General features: G+C 38.8%; 4 protein-coding genes across 5 annotated transcripts; 2 read left to right on the top strand and 2 right to left on the bottom strand.

Annotated features, from left to right (window-relative positions):
• The first annotated feature begins 174 nt into the window (after positions 1 to 174).
• On the top strand, positions 175 to 10,378 carry LOC144657785 (uncharacterized). Its single transcript, XM_078518143.1, has 2 exons — positions 175 to 306; positions 9,591 to 10,378. The coding sequence occupies exon 2, from the start codon at positions 9,603 to 9,605 to the stop codon at positions 9,906 to 9,908; it is 306 nt and encodes a 101-aa protein (XP_078374269.1). The 5' UTR covers positions 175 to 306; positions 9,591 to 9,602; the 3' UTR covers positions 9,909 to 10,378.
• On the bottom strand, positions 10,376 to 20,017 carry LOC144657778 (uncharacterized). 2 transcript variants are annotated; one of them, XM_078518130.1, is made up of 9 exons: positions 19,946 to 20,017; positions 18,896 to 19,042; positions 17,582 to 17,999; positions 17,003 to 17,145; positions 16,512 to 16,619; positions 16,056 to 16,128; positions 15,682 to 15,825; positions 14,733 to 14,984; positions 10,376 to 10,431 (listed from the first exon to the last, which is right to left on the bottom strand). In XM_078518130.1, the coding sequence occupies exons 1-9, from the start codon at positions 20,015 to 20,017 to the stop codon at positions 10,391 to 10,393; spliced, it is 1,398 nt and encodes a 465-aa protein (XP_078374256.1). In that variant the 3' UTR covers positions 10,376 to 10,390. The 2 variants fall into 2 exon arrangements, with proteins under 2 accessions (XP_078374256.1, XP_078374255.1); XM_078518129.1 differs by having other exon boundaries at positions 19,938 to 19,989.
• LOC144656841 (uncharacterized) lies at positions 10,517 to 11,807 on the bottom strand. The gene has a single exon (XM_078517084.1). The coding sequence runs from the start codon at positions 11,805 to 11,807 to the stop codon at positions 10,791 to 10,793; it is 1,017 nt and encodes a 338-aa protein (XP_078373210.1). The 3' UTR covers positions 10,517 to 10,790.
• LOC144656488 (uncharacterized) lies at positions 11,953 to 14,243 on the top strand. Its single transcript, XM_078516707.1, has one exon. The coding sequence runs from the start codon at positions 11,953 to 11,955 to the stop codon at positions 13,984 to 13,986; it is 2,034 nt and encodes a 677-aa protein (XP_078372833.1). The 3' UTR covers positions 13,987 to 14,243.
• Positions 20,018 to 20,211: the final 194 nt, after the last annotated feature.

The raw sequence follows: 20,211 nt of genomic DNA, 5'->3' as shown, positions 1-20,211 counted from the left end.
ACTCGGTCTGTTTTAATGTTACGGCGTACAGTTTACTCTTCTCGGCTCCCGTCTTGTTTCACGACCAGCTGTCATAATGAATCGATCAAGCTTTGTTTCGTGATCTATCGCAATTGGGAACCGAACAAGAATCGATTATTACCCTAAGCTGAAGTTTTCATAGCTGTCAACACACGTAATTTATACCCTGAGAATATAACCAACTGTTTTTACACATATGAGCAGCGTCACGGAACAGCGCTTGCCGCTCACGATCAAAAGCTGTTAGCTGTAAAAGAACACAGATTGTCTATCTTTGGAGAAGTGGTAAGTGCTAAACAAACTCAAGTGAAGTTTAAATAGAATTGGAAACTTCTAAAGGTACTTCTAATTTTTGCACTAACGTACAGTAACCGAAAGAAGCTCAAGATAATGCAAATACTAATACATGTACTAATATAATCAGCCTGACTGCTCAGAGTAATTTACCCCGCCCGACTATCGCGTATCAACATTGCAGTTCTGTTGGTTAGCTTTCTTTAAACACTTTATTCTGAAGCGGGTAAGTCAGCCAGTTAAGTCATCCCTTAAGTCGTGGTGGTTACACGCTAATCGGTCGATCTTTAGGTTCTGTACAAAGCGGGAGTTTGACGATTCTCATTACGCCGTCCCGTTTGTCTAAACATCTCGAGTTCATGCTAAGAGCTTTATTTTATGGAGTCGAGATCTGATCAAAAGATTATTACCCTGAAATGTACGTTGAGTAAATTAGCAGTAATCATTGCCGGTATAAACGTGTTTTGCTGTTAAATTCAGTCAGATTAAAGTTCAGAAGTCGAAGGTATTTTTATTTTGATGACATAAAGGAGTTTTTCATTGCAAATTCCTTCAGACATATTTATATTATCTATTACTGTGCTTAAATCTGTCACTTCACGACCTTTGATTATGACCCTATTTGTGCAAAAAATTCCGCGGATAAATCTGCAAAATTCCACGGATAATTGATTGACATCCAAGATTAACGACGGCACTGTTTCATAACAATAACTGTATTTCTTTGAAAAAAAAAATAGGTTTTGTGCATGTGTGTGGTGCCCAGTGGGGGCTAGCTACAAAACCTCTTATAAGTAAAATATAAGTAGGCCTAGCCTGAATTTCAGACATCCCTCTGTGGTCGCTTACTCCCCAGAAGGAGAAGGCGACCACAGAGGGATGTCTGAAATTCAGGCTAAAATAAGCCTTCTTGTTGCACAAAATTAGATTTTTTAATATGAAAAGTATTCTGGGTGCCTGAGGTTTTTCTTAATGATAAGAAAAAACTTTACTATGGTCATTACAAAGCTAAGAAGAACACATAAGAAACCGCTAACAAAACAAATACAAAAACAACAGGGTGAAATTATTCTGTTCCTTTCTTTGTTGCTCGACGCGGCATGCAGCATTGTCATTTCATCAGTCATTAAACGAATATTTCATCTGCTTTTCTAAATTTGGAACTCACAATTTAGAAAGAAATGAAAAACCGAGTGTAGAAATAACTTTACCCCGCCTCTTGAATTGCTTGATTAAAGCAAACTTTGCCCCGGTTTTAATTTCACATTAGGCAAGCAGATAACAAAATGATGTTTTTTACAGCATTTCTGGAGCTGCTTGCCGAGTTTATCATTTAGGTCATTTCGGAACGTTTATACAGGTCAGACTCAGACGCCTAAAACTCGGTTAATTTCTAAATTTAATTATAGTTACGTCTTTGGAATATTTTGCTGTAACAACAGCCGTCTGTGCGATATGCCCTTCGATAGAGTTATCATCAGTTTCGTGTGCCATCTTTACAATTTTTTCTTACGCTCGCAAATGACGTTGTATTTCAATGTGAGGCTTTTTTCTTTAGTTCATGAATTCAAACTGTACTTTTTTGGTATTTCGTGCCTTTTTAAGGCATTTCGTGCCTTTTTAAGAATGCCGGTCTCTAAGAATCAGACAATTTCTCGATTTTTCGGCAAGAGGATGGAACTTCGATTTCTTTCATACTTTTATGTTAGATAGGCTAGGGTATAACTTAAAACACTGTATAGTTCTTTCGATTGAATATCCTTTTATTTTAAAGAAAAATGCAAATAACAAAAATCCGTTAAAATCGTCATTTGAGGCGCTAAATTATTCATGATTTTTGCACGAGTTTGAGAGCCTCGCGTGCAAAAATAAATCACTCTACCGTCTTTTTAACACTCAAACCATAGTTAGCAATCTCTAAACATCTACTGAAATGATTTTGGGAAATATTGCGTTGTTCTTTGTAGACAAAATAATTTTATTTCGAAGGCATACAATTCACTGCCGTAAAAGTACTTGGTAAATAAAATTAATTTTCACCATGTGGGAAACCTTCAAATCGTTTAAGCTTCTGGTGGTTGAATGGTAGAAGAATGGTGTATAAATCCCTGTAAAAATTTCTCCGGGCAAATGATTAAAAGCGACGTGAGATCTTTTCGAATTCGGTTAAATATGCAAATATTTGACCTTCCGCGGTCAACTTTGAAGTTACGGGTCAGAAATAATTTTTGTTCCGTGTTCCAAGTCCTAACCCATTTAAGACCAAATTAAGCATATGAAAAAAATATGTAATTTTCTAACCTTAATCTGCTGTAAAAGGTAGGTTCGAAGGCCATTTTAGCATGATTACGGCTCTTATCATTCGTCGCATCCGAGCTTCGTTTTCCTTCCGCGGTCAACTTTGAAGTTACGGGTCAGACATGAATGACATGAATATTTCAATCCGTGCACAAGTCTTAACCCATTTTGGGTCAAAATAATCACACACAAAAACATTATGAAATATTCTAACCTTAATCTGCTGTAAAAAGCAGGTCTGAAAGCCTTTTAAGCACGATTCCGGCTCTAAGCATCCGTAGTAATTTGAGCTTCGTTTTAAGTCTGCACCGAGCCAACTGTCAACGTGCAACATACTCAGTGGTCTAAAACCAAAGAATCTCTCATCAACTTTCGGCGCATATCGTCACTAGTGCATCTTCTTCGACGGCTTTGTCATTTGTTAAGTATTGTTTGGTTTATAGTCCACAAATATAATACATCTGATCGCTGCTAAAATGATACAATAATGTTGACGCTTATCTTTGCAGTGCACGAAGTCACGTATCTGTTTGTTCGTCACGCAAGTCATGGGGATTTAGCAGGTGGCGGGGGGAGGGAGGGTGGATTAGGGCGTCATTTGTCGTGAAAAGCTCGACTGAACGATCCTTTATTATAAACTAGAATTACCGAATTCCTAGGTCAAATGAACGATACTCTTTGCTACAGTTATAATAAAATACGTAAAAAAGAAATTCGGTATAACAAAACTTCGATTCGTAACAGTGAACACATTTTTGCGTGTCTCTTAATTAACATTCGATATACAACCTTAACCCTTATATCAAGGTTCAACTGTTCATAATCTAGCCTTGGAATACACATACAGGACTGATTTAAGAAAAAGAAAACGTGTATTAGAATAGTTTTGGTTTTCTTTGCTTGCGTTATCTATTCTTTACCCTGAATTAACCGCGAATTTATCACTGGTTACATGCTAACGCTTTTAATATTCTTAGTTACAAGAGCTTTTCGGGGCCTTACCAAAATCGTAGAACAAACACCACAGTTGAAAAGCTTGTCCAAGGTTATAACAGCATGCCAATAATTGGTTAATCGACTAGGCTGGCTGACCATGGCTTATGTGCTAATTGCTGCTGGTAGGAGTTCAGTTCTCTACGGGTAGGTGCTGCGCTCAACAGAATACGGTGCTCTTTGTGGCTAAAGGGATGAGCAAAATCAACTCACCTTAACTGGTAAATACAGTCGGAAATGTTAAAAAATGCGCTGTATTTAAAGTGATGGGCAACACTTAGGTACTGGTAATTTTTACTTTTTTGGTTGGAGAGGGGGAGTGAGGTGGGGGAAGCGCGTCGGAGGAGATTACAGTCGAAGCTCTCATAAGCGGACACCCTCGGGACGCGAAAAAAGTGTCCGCAACTGGAGCTGGCCGCTTACGAGAATGGTTCTTGTGAGCGGCCACTAGAGGTGTAGGGGATAGATGGCCGCTTACGGGAGCTTGCCCAGCTAACATAATGGTAATATGCATGTTGGTGGTGTTTCGAAATGTAACCGGACGTGGATGACGACCGAAAAACACTAAAATTTGGTACGGTAATTACAGAAAAATCATTGTGACGAACGGCGATGTGAAGTTGATTGATTAATACAAGATACATAGGGGTTTTATATGATTTTCTTTGCGGTGTCCGCTTACGGGAGCTTAAAAACAAAGAAAAAGTCTAAGTCGTAATCTCGGAAAGTGTCCGCGGCCGCTTACGGGAATGTCCGCTCACGAGAATGTAAAAGAGGGTCCTGAAGGGGGGGTACCAAATCCCATTTCCCAGCCTATTTTTTGTCCAAATCCCATTTCCCAGCCTATTTTTGGCCCAAATCCCATTTCCCAGCCTATTTTTTGTCCAAATCCCATTCCCAGAAGTAAAATTCCCAGTGTATGGAAAACCGGACTTAAGCATAATATATTTGTTGTTTTGATTGTCCTAAATGTAGTCCACTCCCTGAACTCTCCCTTCGCTGAACCCAGGTACAGGCGTCGTTGAGCGAGTCCAGAAATATTGACCTGCATGCGCATTCTCAGAAATTGCAAGACTTGTTGAATAACAAGGATTTCTTTAACTCGGAAAAATCGTGAAAATATCAGTGACGTCATGTTTGCTGACGAGTTTTGTAATGTTTTAATGCAAAATGAGCCGAAAGTTGAAATGTCTTCAGATACTCCTCGAAAGTCTTCGGCAAACTTCGTTAATCTTCGGAAACGTTCGTATTGCCTTTGAACAACACTCGGATAATCTTCGGAGATCTTTGGTCTGGAAATTGCTCAAAATGCAACAAGTTGCTCGAGAGGAAAAAAGTTGCTCGAAGGGGAAAAAGTTGCTCGAATCATGAAAAGTTGCCAAAAAGTTGCCAAGCAACTTGTGGAAAGCCCTACACTCGTGCAATGTAGTGGTTTCGTTTCAGAGTTAATTTTCAGCGTTTTAACTGTCTATACCGGACTTTAAGAATATTATAGAGCGTAAAATATGCAGGTTTAGTCACGTACTGACATGCTTCCCATTCCCATTTTTTGTTTCCGAATCCCAGTCCCAGTTACCTAAATCCCATTTTCCCAGTGAAAATAAACGCAAATCCCAGTCAAAATAGGCAAATCCCAGTTCCCATTTTACCCCTTCAGGACCCTCGTAAAAATACAGAGTTTGTATGGGAGTAAAAGCTGTTCGCTTACGAGAGTGTCCGTTAAGAGAGCTTCGACTGAAGTATAAAAGGAGCCCGTATTCTGATATCTCTGAGTAACAGTTATACCTTTATTCAAATATAATACATTAACTAATCATTATGGTGCAAACTGGAAACAGTGGTCTCGGTTCAAATTTTATACGCACTTCCATCCTCCACTTATCTTATTTTGAAAACAAATAAGTAGCGCACCCACCCAGCAATCCCTCACGAAACATTCGGAGGGGTACTTTCATAAATTTCGAATAGGGTTTAAGGGTAAAGAAAGCGAACATTGATACCCCTTTTTAAGGCCCAAAACCGAAAAATAACAATCTATTCAAGGGGAGGAAAAGAGTTCCTTGCCGACACAAATAACGGCTAACCGCACACGGCAAAACACAAATCTTTATAAAATCGCTTTACTAGTACTTGAACAAAAAGTTCAGTTTTAAGATACCTTTTTTCGTTTAGCTGGGCGTTTATTTTAGCTGATAGAATTTAGGTACCCTATCTAAGGATCACACCCGGAACACATTGCCAAAATGATACCCTACTTATGGACCGAGAACCTCAAAAAATATTCCCTATCCCGGAGTTTTCATAATCTGCGATCAGGCGTTATTTTTCTCGCGGCGGAGAAAGCCTGATCGCAGGTTAGAGTTTTCAGAGCAACTCTCACCCGGACGATCACACTTCACGACCTGATACTGGGTTCAAACCATTTACTTCTTTCCTATATTAAGACTGTTTTCAAGAGCTGCCTTATAACACCAAACAAATAGCTTGCTTCTGAAGTTTGGTTTTTCACGGGAAAGAGTCATGTTAGAGTTAACTATATTAATACTGGGACTTGTGACTGCTGATGTCCTTCTCACACGACAGTAGAGGAACGATTTCAGTGTGACGCTTTCGATCTTCAGAATCAAAACCGCAAACTCCACGAACAAGGGCCTTAAAAGAACAACAACCTTCCATTTCCAGTGAAATAAACTGAACTTTGAAAAAATTGTTCACGCGCTGCCTTTAAGCAAACGGACGGTGCCAATAACTAGCACGACCAAGGTTTTGTTTACTTAGGAAGCCACTAAATTAAATTTGGCGATTTTTTCACACGCCGAATTGCCATAGCAATTTGCTTATCCTTTTTAGCATAGAGTTTTAGCACTGAGTTGTTTTAACATGTTTTAATTTCGTTTAAACTTCAAATTAGTTATTGTTGAATTTAGACATCATGAATTCGACAGTATGTTCAAAACGGCACCCCAAGAAAGTACTTTGTTACAGGTTGACGAATGACCACCCGAAGCCACAGGTCACCCAGATTTACCATAGGGCGAAAAAAATTGCGATGTAATGTTTTTATTAAGTTGCCACTCGATCACGAAAAAAAAAATCAAAACTTATCGTTACTTCTATCATTAACCATTAATACAGGACATGCGATATTTGGTTAGGTTTTTTTGTGAAAAAAAAAATAAAACTTTGCTAACCAACTAATCAAGAACCCCCCGGTCCCCACCCCCTCACCCCCCAAAAAACATAGACGCGAGTTTTTTTCTTCGTTTTCGGTTCTACAGTAAAAAAGGGAATAACTAATTAAAAATTATACCTGTTTAGTAAAGATTTATATCCTCCTTCCATCCCCGGTATTACAACCAACCCCGCGCGAGCAACCGAATTCGCGAACAGTTGCATTACACAGTACCAAACGCTTATCAACTGACAGTACGTGTGCATTATCTTGTCTGCCTAAAGATATCACTGTACTTGTTGTTGTTGTTGTTGTTGTTGTTGTTGTTGTTGTTGTTGTTGTTGTTGCTGGCTCGAGTACGTACTTGTCATAAAGTATTAAATCAAGCATTTCCGCATATTCAACCTTTCCCACACCCACCTACCACCCCCTAAAAAATGTCCATGACACAGTATTGCGTGACGAACAGACGGCCCATTGCAAGATGGGACTGTAAGCTACTGTAAGCGCCGACATGATGCCGTTTAGCGATCAGATGTTTTTATTGTTTTGTGTACTATTAACGAGGCAATACTAACAATCGGCGTATGCCGTCGAAGAAGATGCAGTGGTGACGAGAAGCGCCGAAAGTTGATCACAGATTGGATTTCGACCACTAAATACTTACACAAACGAAGCTCAAATTACTACGGATGCTTAGAGCCGGAATCGTGCTTAAAAGGCTTTCGGACCTGCTTTTTACAGCAGATTAAGGTTAGAATATTTCATAATGTTTTTGTGTGTGATTATTTTGACCCAAAATGGGTTAAGACTTGTGCACGGATTGAAATATTCATGTCATTCATGTCTGACCCGTAACTTCAAAGTTGACCGCGGAAGGAAAACGAAGCTCAGATGCGACGAATGATAAGAGCCGTAATCATGCTAAAATGGCCTTCGAACCTACCTTTTACAGCAGATTAAGGTTAGAAAATTACATATTTTTTTTTCATATGCTTAATTTGGTCTTAAATGGGTTAGGACTTGGAACACGGAACAAAAATTATTTCTGACCCGTAACTTCAAAGTTGACCGCGGAAGGTCAAATATTTGCATATTTAACCGAATTCGAAAAGATCTCACGTCGCTTTTAATCATTTGCCCGGAGAAATTTTTACAGGGATTTATACACCATTCTTCTACCATTCAACCACCAGAAGCTTAAACGATTTGAAGGTTTCCCACATGGTGAAAATTAATTTTATTTACCAAGTACTTTTACGGCAGTGAATTGTATGCCTTCGAAATAAAATTATTTTGTCTACAAAGAACAACGCAATATTTCCCAAAATCATTTCAGTAGATGTTTAGAGATTGCTAACTATGGTTTGAGTGTTAAAAAGACGGTAGAGTGATTTATTTTTGCACGCGAGGCTCTCAAACTCGTGCAAAAATCATGAATAATTTAGCGCCTCAAATGACGATTTTAACGGATTTTTGTTATTTGCATTTTTCTTTAAAATAAAAGGATATTCAATCGAAAGAACTATACAGTGTTTTAAGTTATACCCTAGCCTATCTAACATAAAAGTATGAAAGAAATCGAAGTTCCATCCTCTTGCCAAGAAATGTTGGATTCTTAGCGACCGGCATTCTTAAGGCATTTCGTGCTGTTTGATGAAAGTTAAGCTTTGAACTGTGAAATCTTTATCCCGCTGATAAACAAACTCGCAATGGATTAGACAAATCTTACTTAAAACATTTGCATTCTTTAGAACAGACCTATTTAATAATCAGTAAAGGGGTGTTTTTTGTCTTAATTAGGGACCGTTCATTTTTTTTGGTGGGATAGTCACTGTTACATATAATGCCCCCCCTTCTTCATCGAAAATTTTTGCCCGGCCCCCCCCTCGAAATCAAAATTTTTCTCGATGACCCCCCCCCCCAAAAAAAAAACAACAATAATCAAGTGAAATTAAAATATATCGAGCCTTGTGAATAAAGAATTTATCAGTGTACAAAAAAGACTTGTAACCAATAAGCTGTTTGGTTGAGTTAATGGCATTTGGTACATAACAAAGTAGGGGGGTTTGGGGGCATGCTCTCCCGGGAAAAATTGAATTTTGAGAACCTCAGGAATGTTATTTTGGGAATTCTGGCAAATTCTTTTTACTCTTACAGAAGCCTCTTTACAACACTTAAAAGTACAATTATATTTAGTGACCCCCCCTTACAGACCATATTTTTTTGGCTGGCCCCCCCTTTAAAGCCAAATTTTTTCGGATGCCCCCCCCCCTCAAATCCCACCAGCCCCCCTATCTCATAAAAAATGTGTCCCCCAACCGATATATGCTTTTGTCAGCTCTTTGTATTTGTGCCCTCAGTCTTAGCGCATGTACTGAAGTGCAGACATCCTAGTTTCTACTGAAATGTTTCGTTTCAAGTTAAAATACAGATATAAATGAACTTGTTTAATGCAGTATCTACCGAGGAAGGGGTTATTACGTGGCATTTATAAATCAGCTAATCCAAGATGAAATGTTAGAGATAAATACACGCGACCAAACTGGTATATTTGTTTTCTGTTCAGCACATCTTCACTGCCAAGTGAAAACTCATCCCTCCTTTTATTTTTCTTCTGTGCTTTTATATTACAATAAACTATCACTTTAGGTTGCCTTTGTCGTGAAGGCACATAAATTTTTCCTGCAAGTTGTAAAAACAATATCAAACACGATAATATCATTGATGAAAGCCATAATGTTCGTCTGCAAATAGTGATTCGACGTTTGTCTTGAAACCTTTCAGCTTGATAAACTGGTTTTCGAAACAGGAAACTGTCAAAATGAGTCGAGATGTGGAAAGGAAGGACCAAGCAGCAGAAGAAGATGACGATGATGATGACGAGGAAGCGGAAGTCATGGAGATACGGGGTGTGGTCATGAAGCCAGGAATTCAGTGGAGCATAGCCTGGGAACGACATGTGGTGAATGTGTATACAGGATTAGAGATCTATCAAAACCTGAAGATTCCCCATGGCAACAACCGTGAAGTTACCCGGATGTTGGAGGAGAGCCTCCAACAGAACAAGCGAATGACTATCGATTATCGAATCGCTGACAAGGAAATCCTTGAAGTCCGCTATCGATGATGGATTTGTGGGCTTACTGCTTTAAATGACAGTTAAAGCCAAGAAAGTTCTTTTTATTGACGACAACCACAACTGAAAAATAGTACCCACACGGAGGAAAGCTAAGGCAACAGGAGACTATACTCTTTGTACTCTTGTTGTTGTTTTTTTATTTGTATGTTTAAGACGGCAGTAAAATTATTTCAGTCCAGTAGCGGCTAATGTCTATGATAAGTATAATTAATGATAAAACCAGAATGAACTCGAAAAAATGTCGGAGGACAATGTGGGGAATTAGTAGTTTGACTGGTAAAGTAAATAAAGGTATATACAAGCCATTTTTGATTTCACTTTTTAGCAATGCGGCTAAACAGCTGAGCAGAATTGAATTAGATGTTTTACGTAGTTTTACACTAATACTATAATTAGAATCGAGGAAAATAAGTAAAACACTGCGGAACACAGAGCTCATTTTAAAAGTACATATTAAGATCAAAATCAGGTCATTTTAGTCTCACGGAAGGTTCAAGAAGACTTTGAAAATCTGTCGAGAGAAAGAAAATAACAAATAAATCGTTAAGTTTTTCGGCGTATTAAAATAGAATCAACAAGTTTTTGGAAGTTGACTGTATAATAAAATTGAACGCTAAGAAATTTGAACGACGTTTCGACCGTTCGACGGTCATTTTCAAGTTAGGTGTTTGAATAAAATTACATGTGTAAATATAGTAAAAGCGCTAAAATATGTACATACAAACAATAGACAATAAGAATAAAAAGGCTAAAAATGGCTAAAAAATAACTTTGTGCGAATGACATGCATAGTTGTACAAGATATAATTAAAAACGTAAAGCAAGCGAATAAGACAACGAGAATAAGAACATTAAAATACCTAAAAATATCTAAACAAATAATTTCGCGCGGATCGAGTCACTCTGTTTGTTAAGTTTTGGTTTCAGAAGTCTAATAAAAAGCATTTCAAAAATCAAACAGTCAAGCTTGCTTTGGCACTTCCTTAAAATCTTAAAGTTCTTCTCGATGTTGTGTGGCTCCTTTCCATGTTGTTCTTTCACGTGATGTCCGATAGACGATCCTTTGTGTTCTTCGATGCGCTGGTGCAAGTGTCGACAAGAATGGCCGACGTAATCTGCATCACACAGATCACACTTATAATAATAAACAGCGCTTTGTTGGTTTACGATGGGCGGTTTCTGTTCCTTCACTTTAATTGTGTCTTTGATCTTACGGCTGGTGTAAACTGGACGGATCTCGGTGTTTATCTTTCGGCTGAGATCGCTGAGTTGCCTGCGTACTGAGTTTGCTGCTTTTTGATCCTTGTACGGCAAAACGACTCTAATAGGAACTTCTCGCTGACAAGGGACCTGCTGTTGTTGAGGACACGCATTTCCCGTTACAACTTTCGCCTCGACGAATTGTCGGATGGTGGTTTCTACGAGGGATTCTGGATATTGTAAACGAGCAAAGGTCTCCTTTAGACGTTCGCATTCTTGATGGAAAAGTTGCCAGTTCGAGGAAAGCTTGAATGCGCGATTCAGCATTGTTTTAAGTAGTGAGTGCTTGTACTTTACATCAACATGGCTTTGGTAGTGTAATAAAAGCCCGGTATCTGTCGGTTTCTTGTAGACCTTCGTGTCCAGCTGGGATCCATTTTTGATAATCTCCATTCCTAGAAACGGTAGTTTGTTGTTGTCTTCCAGTTCCATTGTGAAACTGACAGAGGGATGGATTTCGTTTAGTGTTGATAAGAATTCAGAGGCAGCTGTAGCATCAGGCATTTTGCTGAGAGTATCGTCAACGTAACGCTTGTAAAATGCAGGCATCTTGTTTTGGATTTCTAATTGCTCTTCGATACCGCACATGAAAGTATTGGCCATAAGAGGTCCGAGCGGAGACCCCATGGCAACACCGTCCACTAGTTCATACAAATTTCCCTGAAATTGAAACAGCTGATTCTTGGTTGCAATTCCAAGCAACTCGCCACTTCGCTTTGCCTGCATTCTAAGAACCATCGTCATTCTTCGCAACGAGCAATACGCTGAATTGATGAATGGTCACACAAAGAAGATCTCAAGGCTTCTTTACAACAACACTGATGTCGATGAACATATCACTAACCTATCCTCGTACAGGCTTTCTTTCTATCAAAAGCTAGTTTTGTGTCGCGGACTTGACTTTGCTCTCCCACAACGAGTATCGCCGATGGTAGTACAGGCAAACTTCGAAAAGGCTTACTGGAAATTGGAGCCAAAACTGAGTGAGGAAAACAAGGAACTTGCCGCTGCAACTTTGCGTTCTATTGCCCTAAACTACATAAAGCGGAAAGATCAAACACCACCAAAAGCTATGCTGAGAGCGATCAGTCAGTTAAAGAAGAAAGATGACATCATTATTACCCGTCCGGATAAAGGCTCAGGAATTGTAGTGATGGACAAAACAGATTACGTCCACCTGGTGAAAGAGGCATCCATCAACGATGAATCGAAATTCATACCTGTCCAGCTAGAAAGACCGAAAACAAGGGGAAGACCCCCAAAACATTACCACCCACTTCTTCAAAAAGAGAAGGAGTTAACCTCTATCGTCCAAAGGATCTTACCAAAACAGATCGCCGATTCAGTCATTCAGAAAGGTTCCATACTTGCTCACCTGTACGGACTACCAAAGACGCACAAGAAACAGCTTGCCGTGCGCCCAATATTATCAGCGACAGGAACTTACAACTATAAACTTGCAAAATGGTTGGACGAGAAGTTAAAACCACTTTCCCTAAACGCCTCTACTGTCACAGACATCTTCACTTTTGCTGAAGAAATTCAAGGCATTGAAATTAATGACCAGGACATTCTAGTATCCTACGACGTGTCCTCACTGTTTACGAATGTACCTGTTAATGAAACTATGGAACTCCTGGCAGAGAAAGCATTCCAGGATGATTGGTTTAACAAGGAGTACAACCTTAACATCACTAAACCTGACCTAATTGAGTTGCTTGGAATTGCAACCAAGAATCAGCTGTTTCAATTTCAGGGAAATTTGTATGAACTAGTGGACGGTGTTGCCATGGGGTCTCCGCTCGGACCTCTTATGGCCAATACTTTCATGTGCGGTATCGAAGAGCAATTAGAAATCCAAAACAAGATGCCTGCATTTTACAAGCGTTACGTTGACGATACTCTCAGCAAAATGCCTGATGCTACAGCTGCCTCTGAATTCTTATCAACACTAAACGAAATCCATCCCTCTGTCAGTTTCACAATGGAACTGGAAGACAACAACAAACTACCGTTTCTAGGAATGAAGATTATCAAAAATGGATCCCAGCTGGACACGAAGGTCTACAAGAAACCGACAGATACCGGGCTTTTATTACACTACCAAAGCCATGTTGATGTAAAGTACAAGCACTCACTACTTAAAACAATGCTGAATCGCGCATTTAAGCTTTCCTCGAACTGGCAACTTTTCCATCAAGAATGCGAACGTCTAAAGGAGACCTTTGCTCGTTTACAATATCCAGAATCCCTCGTAGAAACCACCATCCGACAATTCGTCGAGGCGAAAGTTGTAACGGGAAATGCGTGTCCTCAACAACAGCAGGTCCCTTGTCAGCGAGAAGTTCCTATTAGAGTCGTTTTGCCGTACAAGGATCAAAAAGCAGCAAACTCAGTACGCAGGCAACTCAGCGATCTCAGCCGAAAGATAAACACCGAGATCCGTCCAGTTTACACCAGCCGTAAGATCAAAGACACAATTAAAGTGAAGGAACAGAAACCGCCCATCGTAAACCAACAAAGCGCTGTTTATTATTATAAGTGTGATCTGTGTGATGCAGATTACGTCGGCTATTCTTGTCGACACTTGCACCAGCGCATCGAAGAACACAAAGGATCGTCTATCGGACATCACGTGAAAGAACAACATGGAAAGGAGCCACACAACATCGAGAAGAACTTTAAGATTTTAAGGAAGTGCCAAAGCAAGCTTGACTGTTTGATTTTTGAAATGCTTTTTATTAGACTTCTGAAACCAAAACTTAACAAACAGAGTGACTCGATCCGCGCGAAATTATTTGTTTAGATATTTTTAGGTATTTTAATGTTCTTATTCTCGTTGTCTTATTCGCTTGCTTTACGTTTTTAATTATATCTTGTACAACTATGCATGTCATTCGCACAAAGTTATTTTTTAGCCATTTTTAGCCTTTTTATTCTTATTGTCTATTGTTTGTATGTACATATTTTAGCGCTTTTACTATATTTACACATGTAATTTTATTCAAACACCTAACTTGAAAATGACCGTCGAACGGTCGAAACGTCGTTCAAATTTCTTAGCGTTCAATTTTATTATACAGTATTAAAATAGAGACGGTATTATTTTGGTACTTTTTTTTAAATAAAGCTGCTTAAAAAAGCAGGCATTTCTCAATAGCCGATAACTACGAGTACTTTATCTCCTGAGTAAAGTATAGTCGATCAGTTGGGAGTTTAAGAAATCACGATGGCGATGTCGAGAACAACGGACATTATGAAGTGAATTTTTCAATTTCGTCTGCTTTTCGTTGTTCCTCAATTGAATATGCGTTCACTTCCAAATAGACATATACTTGAAAAGTCTCCCTCCCCTCCCCAAAAAATCAAATAGTTAAGTTTCCTTCGATGATGGGACCCAATGCAACTTTTTTCTGACAATCAGCCCCACCCCAATCTCCCTCAAAAAGACGCCCAATAAAAAACCCTTTTGAGCATAGACAAACCCAGGGCTTATTCTTGGCATTCATGGAAGCTTGTTTTCCATATACCACTAGCACTGTCAGTATGTACCTTGAATATTTATCTTTCCATCCTTGTCGGGATCAGCTTTCCTTAAAATATCCCGCAATTCAAATTCTGTCATCTGAGCCTTTCCCGGCATGCGTTTCAACGCTGTCTCAAGTTCTTCTGAGCTGATGTAACCGCGCTCTTCACAGTCAAATACCCGGATGGAGTCAAGCGCATGCTCCTCGTTGTTGTCTTCGTCCATTATTAAGGCCGCCATTAGTCTCAAAAATTCCTCGAACTTTAATTTACGGTTCGCTGCAATCACAGTAAAATAAAAACACAAGTCAATCCTTTAGTTCTGTAAGTTATGATATATTGCAGCCGCATTTGTTATGCAGCACCGTTCAAGTGAAACCTACTTCACATATGAGTAAGTTTAATTTCATTGACAAGTTATATTTGCTGGTGGGCACATTTTTGCTTTTAAACTTATTAAAATAAGTTTCCTTGTTCACAAACAAATAAAGCAAGAAGACTTAAGGAAATACCTGTCATGTAGCGAAAGGCTCGTGTGCACGGAAAGGTTAAATTTCCAAGAAAAAATAGAACTCGCCTTAGCTTCGCTTTGAAATATCCCGCAGTCTACAAAGAGTGTTGTGGCTTCAAACAAAAACTTGTCAAAAACGTTTTATAATAGTGTGCAAGAGCAAATAAAACCTGTTAAAGAATACATCATAAAAAACTTGCTGTTTGTTCACACAACCAAATAAAAATTATGAATTTAAAGACACTTGTCAAGGAAAACTGACTTGCACGCGTACATGTATAATTTTCTTACATGTGATAATTAAGAAACTCAACTAGCAGATACCGTCCGACATGGACAAAAACCAAATGGACAAAACTAGTAAAATGCGTGATAATCAGTAAAGAGAATTTTCTAAATTAGTTTTTCAATCGTGTAGCTTGTGCATAACAGACGGCAAAAGCCAACAAATCACAACTCTCTAACCTGTTAGATCCAGTTCATTCATGAAGACCCACACCTTAGCCTCAAGAGGATTGTGACCGAGTGAGCGAATCAGCGGAAACACCGCACTCACTCTGATTAACCCAGATCCTCTTACGTCAAAGACAGAGAAAGCACCTTCAAACTCTGATGGGCAAAAGCGTTGACAATAATCTTTTAAATATGTACTAAGTAAGGAAGGGTTTTAAAACAAGATCTCGTAAAGACCTATCCACAAGAATTTGTGAGCGAGCAAAGGGAGCGTGAGCGCAAAGCTCGAGGGGGTGTTCTTTCCGGCGTTCGAAGATCGAAGAAAACACGAGAAAATAGAGGGCTGTGAACAGTCTCTTAGAGTCACTTAACTTAATCCACATCACCTTCAATCTGCTCATTGCTGAAAACTGGAACTTCGAGTTCGTTTTCTTTTTTAATGGCCTCGTTGATTCTTTGCTAGATTGAGAGAAAATATCACGCAATGTTTGTTTACAGACACAAATTCACACTGCTCAAAGGTAAAGTAAAATAACACATTAGCAAATCCATTTGCACAAGCTCCAAAACAACTTACTTAGCTAGCCCTTCTTTAACCGCGGGTTATAAAAACATTCTTAGCCTGTGTCTAACAAACGTTGCCGAGTTCTTAAGCATAATAAAAAAATTGCATCAAGAAAACGTAATAGAGAAATTGAACAAAGAAAATCATCAAAATTTGTAATCACGTATTTTAACTTTCATGGCACTTGTTACGATGGTACTTGTAAGGCTACAATTGATTTATCTTACTCTCCATGTAATTAAAGGTTTCTCCATGAGTGTTAGTAATGAATTTATACCTGTCTCCTTGGCGCTTTCTTGATGTAAAGTCTGACCACGCCCTTAGCCTTCCTCACTGCCTGGCGAGCGTACTTCAAGGGTACTTTGGTAACGTTGATTCCGTTTATCTTAAAACAAACAAAATATGAACACTTCAGCTTTCCTATACGACAGACTATGATTTAATTTGATGCTACATGCAATTGTATGCATCCAATGTAAGTATGTAATATTGTTATTTGCATGTACGACAAAAGCGCTGTATTTTTAAATCAATGACCAGAAATAAAATTAAACTTTGTTCTCTAAAATTGTAAAAGAAGAAAAGAAGAAGAATTTGATTTTTCATGACGTTTTACTGTTATAGGCGAAAAGAAAAAGCCCATTCTAACATTAACGGTTTCTGACATAACAAGGAAAGATCAGTATCCAATAACCCTTTTACAATGACCAAGCAAGTTGTTTTATCTTTAATTTATTATTTTCACTGTTTGATTTTGAATGAGCTTACCGATAGCACTCTGTCCCCAGACCTCAGCTTTCTGTCTACCAAGCTTCCAGGAATCACGTGATTGATGAAAATACCCGGATCACCAGGAATGCGAGGGTTCTCAATGCCACCATGTAAAGTAAAGCCTAGATCAGCGGCATAGTCTGGAAATGGATTTTAATTAATAGGTAAATAAATCTGCTTTTGAACTGGATCTTTTATTTCAACACGGTTCTAAGATATTCCCTTATTCAAAGAAAAAGCTTAAAAAAATAATTTTAATTATGAGCTGAGAAACGTTTTATCTTCGAGGCTTTTGTTATCAACTAGAGTGGTAGGCAGTATGGGCAAACGACAACAACGGTAAAGAGAAGCGAGAAGGTGGCCAGACAAATGATTTGATGAGCGCGCACAATTGCTTTTGCACGTGTTATACATATTTTGGTAAATTTCGTCACCGTTATCTGCAAAACAACAACATGAAATGACCAACTGTTGTGCATATATTATGGCGATCAACCTAAACGTGCGAATTGACAACAAAGGCAAACTTCCCATGTGTTTATCAGTTTGGTAAAAATGAGATCAGCGTTCATTTACCGTCAGGTCGCTTTGGAATTTCGACGAACACATATTCGGAGTCTTTTTTAAATGAAGATATGAACATTTTGACGTTGGCAACCTGTTGAACCACTTTAGCAGCATTAATCAGCGCTCGACTCTTCCCTTCCAGTTTGTTAAGATTCTCGTCTGACTTTAGACTTCGTGAATCATTTAACTTTTGATCTGTAGCAGCATTAATCAGCGCTCGACTCGTCCCTTCCAGCTTGTTGAGATTCTCGTCTGACTTTAGATTTCGTGAATCATTTAACTTTTGCTTTGTAGCAGCATTAATCAGCGCTCGACTCTTCCTTTCCAGTTTGTTGAGATTCTCGTCTGACTTTAGACTTCGTGAATCATTTAACTTTTGCTCTGTAACTTTGCTGTCCCGTGTGATCGCGTCTGCGGAAGGCTGAGCCTGTAAAGTGGAAAGGAATGTAATGCTTATTTTATTGAAGATTTTAATATAAGTTATAACATAAGATTTGTAAGATTTTAATATAAGTTTAATATAAGTTATATAAATCCCCGTTATAACCCCCTTCACCCTTCTCAGTTATAGGTCCTTCGATTCAGTCTGGTGACAAAATTTTTTTATATTTTGTTAGCTACATTATTTAGAATAGTTGGAGATGCGCTTGTTACAAACATGAATTTTGACCATAATTTTATGTACATGCGTTGAAACAAAATTCACTTAAATGGGTATTACTAGTGTGCCCAGGAGGCCAGGAATTTCTCGTCAGTTGTAGTCCATGAATCTAATATTTCTGACATAATCTTAAGTATGCCAGCTGTCATCAGGCTGAAGTGTTAGCTATTTACATGGCATGGCGAGGAGTTGAACTCGGGACTATCAAGAACAGATCCGGGACCTTCGGATTATCATCTCCCTCATACACTTGGTCACGTTGCCTGCTAGTTGTGTAATAACCCAGCCATTTAGGAGGAGACTGGGGACTGATGATGAGGTAGTTATGTTATGTTCGTAGAAACTCATCTGTGTTGCATTGGAAATCCGCGAATCTGATTGGTTCTCCCACTGAGTTTCTATTCGCTGATAGAACACAATCGCGAGCGCCTTGCTCTTTAAAAAGATATTTTTTCTTTTTTTTTGGCTTGATTTTTTTCAAAGTGCCTAAATTTGTAAGTTTTGTACTGCAATTATTTAAGAGTTTCTACTAAAAAAATTGACTATTCGCTCACAGAAAACGAGGGCGAGTAGTCTTATTGTTAATTAGAATACCAGCTGCGCTGATCATGACTGGAAATTCTTTGAAGTAGAAATCGTCAAGACATGCCAATTACGCGCACCTGGGCGATCGTTTGTGAAGCAACTTGTTGTCCTTCTGATTCTTGTTTCTCTGCTCCAGTGTCCGCCGCTTTGTTTTCCAATCCACCTTCTTCTGGCGGCTCAGGAGTAGGTTCAGGAGAGGCACACGGTGTGGATTCTGTCTGCCCCTAAAGTACACCCCTGAGTTAATAATTTCAGCTTGAAAAGACACTAAGGTCACTGACAGACAAAGCAAGGATAGGTAGGACAGTATGGTAAGCAATTAAGGAACTTTTACATACGGCTCATAGGCTGGACTGCCTTAGACGACCGTGCCTTTGACAAGTTTCTACAAAACTCATGGAAACCTTCCTTTCCAAACATAAATTTCAAGTATAAAACGCCTGTTCAGAGTTCGGTGATCAAAATTATTGCAGGTTGCTCTTTCACACATTTGCCGGGACTACATCCTGGGACTACATTAGCTTATGATTGCACACAAAACGTATACAGATAAAGAATATTAACACTTAAAAGACAACAAACATTCCCAACTTTGCACTCAATTACAAGGCAATCAACACGGTTAGAAGTTTGAAGTTTCGTCCAATTGTTAATTAACAATAGAAAGCTGTTTATCGGAACACATTGTCTAGAACACGCGATCGGTTAGGAATTTGTTTCTCAAAAGAAACGACAATTTTTTTCGTTACTTTCACAGCTGAAGCTGAATGATCCTACGAATACGTTACATGGTTTGGAAAAAAATTGGGCCAATTCCTTTACAAGGGCTCATATCGGATTAAAGGTTGGAACATTCACTAGACTGTTAGATTTCTAAAAGGAAACACATCCATGTTCAGTTCGAAAAATTTCTTGAAGTCTTCGATATAAAGATAGAGTTTGTTTTCAAACGCATTTGCAATTCACATTGCACGACAAAGTCTTGTAGGATTTGATGTTTTTAATCATGCCAGTATTTTTGCTGTGTATGTAAAGTAAACTGGAGAGGTAGAGGTTTAACAACGCCGAATGTGATAAAGAACGATGCGATATTTAAAACTAAAACGACTTCAGACTTACCATGATGCGATGCTTATCTTTTCAAACTTCTTAACAACGATCAAGAGCAAAGGAATGTTCACGAAGATGAGAATTAACATAAAGAAATAAACGACATAAGAACATAGCAAATAAACCAGCTCGAAAGGTCACACAACCATTCAGCCACCATCGCATTCACTGTGACATGTGTTAACGAACGGCATTTATGACTTGTAAAGGCAATATCACTCAACTTTTAGATATCGGCAGCGATGTTGGTCCACATTGCGCGTCATATCCTGGTCAAATCCGT

Source organism: Oculina patagonica, chromosome 6 (genome assembly GCF_052425735.1).
Source record: "Oculina patagonica isolate OP01 chromosome 6, crgOcupat, whole genome shotgun sequence".
Classification (NCBI taxonomy): Eukaryota; Metazoa; Cnidaria; class Anthozoa; order Scleractinia; family Oculinidae; genus Oculina; species Oculina patagonica.
This window is presented reverse-complemented; position numbering and strand designations above follow the sequence as displayed.

What these genes read in the sequence shown, in the direction of transcription:
- LOC144657785 (XM_078518143.1), top strand. Translation starts at nt 9,603, where the DNA reads ATGAGTCGAGATGTGGAAAGGAAGGACCAAGCAGCAGAAGAAGATGAC.
- LOC144656841 (XM_078517084.1), bottom strand. Translation starts at nt 11,807, where the DNA reads ATGGGGTCTCCGCTCGGACCTCTTATGGCCAATACTTTCATGTGCGGT.
- LOC144656488 (XM_078516707.1), top strand. Translation starts at nt 11,953, where the DNA reads ATGAATGGTCACACAAAGAAGATCTCAAGGCTTCTTTACAACAACACT.
- LOC144657778 (XM_078518130.1), bottom strand. Translation starts at nt 20,017, where the DNA reads ATGTTAATTCTCATCTTCGTGAACATTCCTTTGCTCTTGATCGTTGTT. An exon ending in CTGGGGACAGAGTGCTATCG is followed by an intron (nt 16,620 to 17,002) that starts GTAAGCTCATTC and finishes GTTTGTTTTAAG; the next exon opens with ATAAACGGAATCAACGTTAC. An exon ending in AGAAAGCGCCAAGGAGACAG is followed by an intron (nt 16,129 to 16,511) that starts GTATAAATTCAT and finishes CTCTCAATCTAG; the next exon opens with CAAAGAATCAACGAGGCCAT.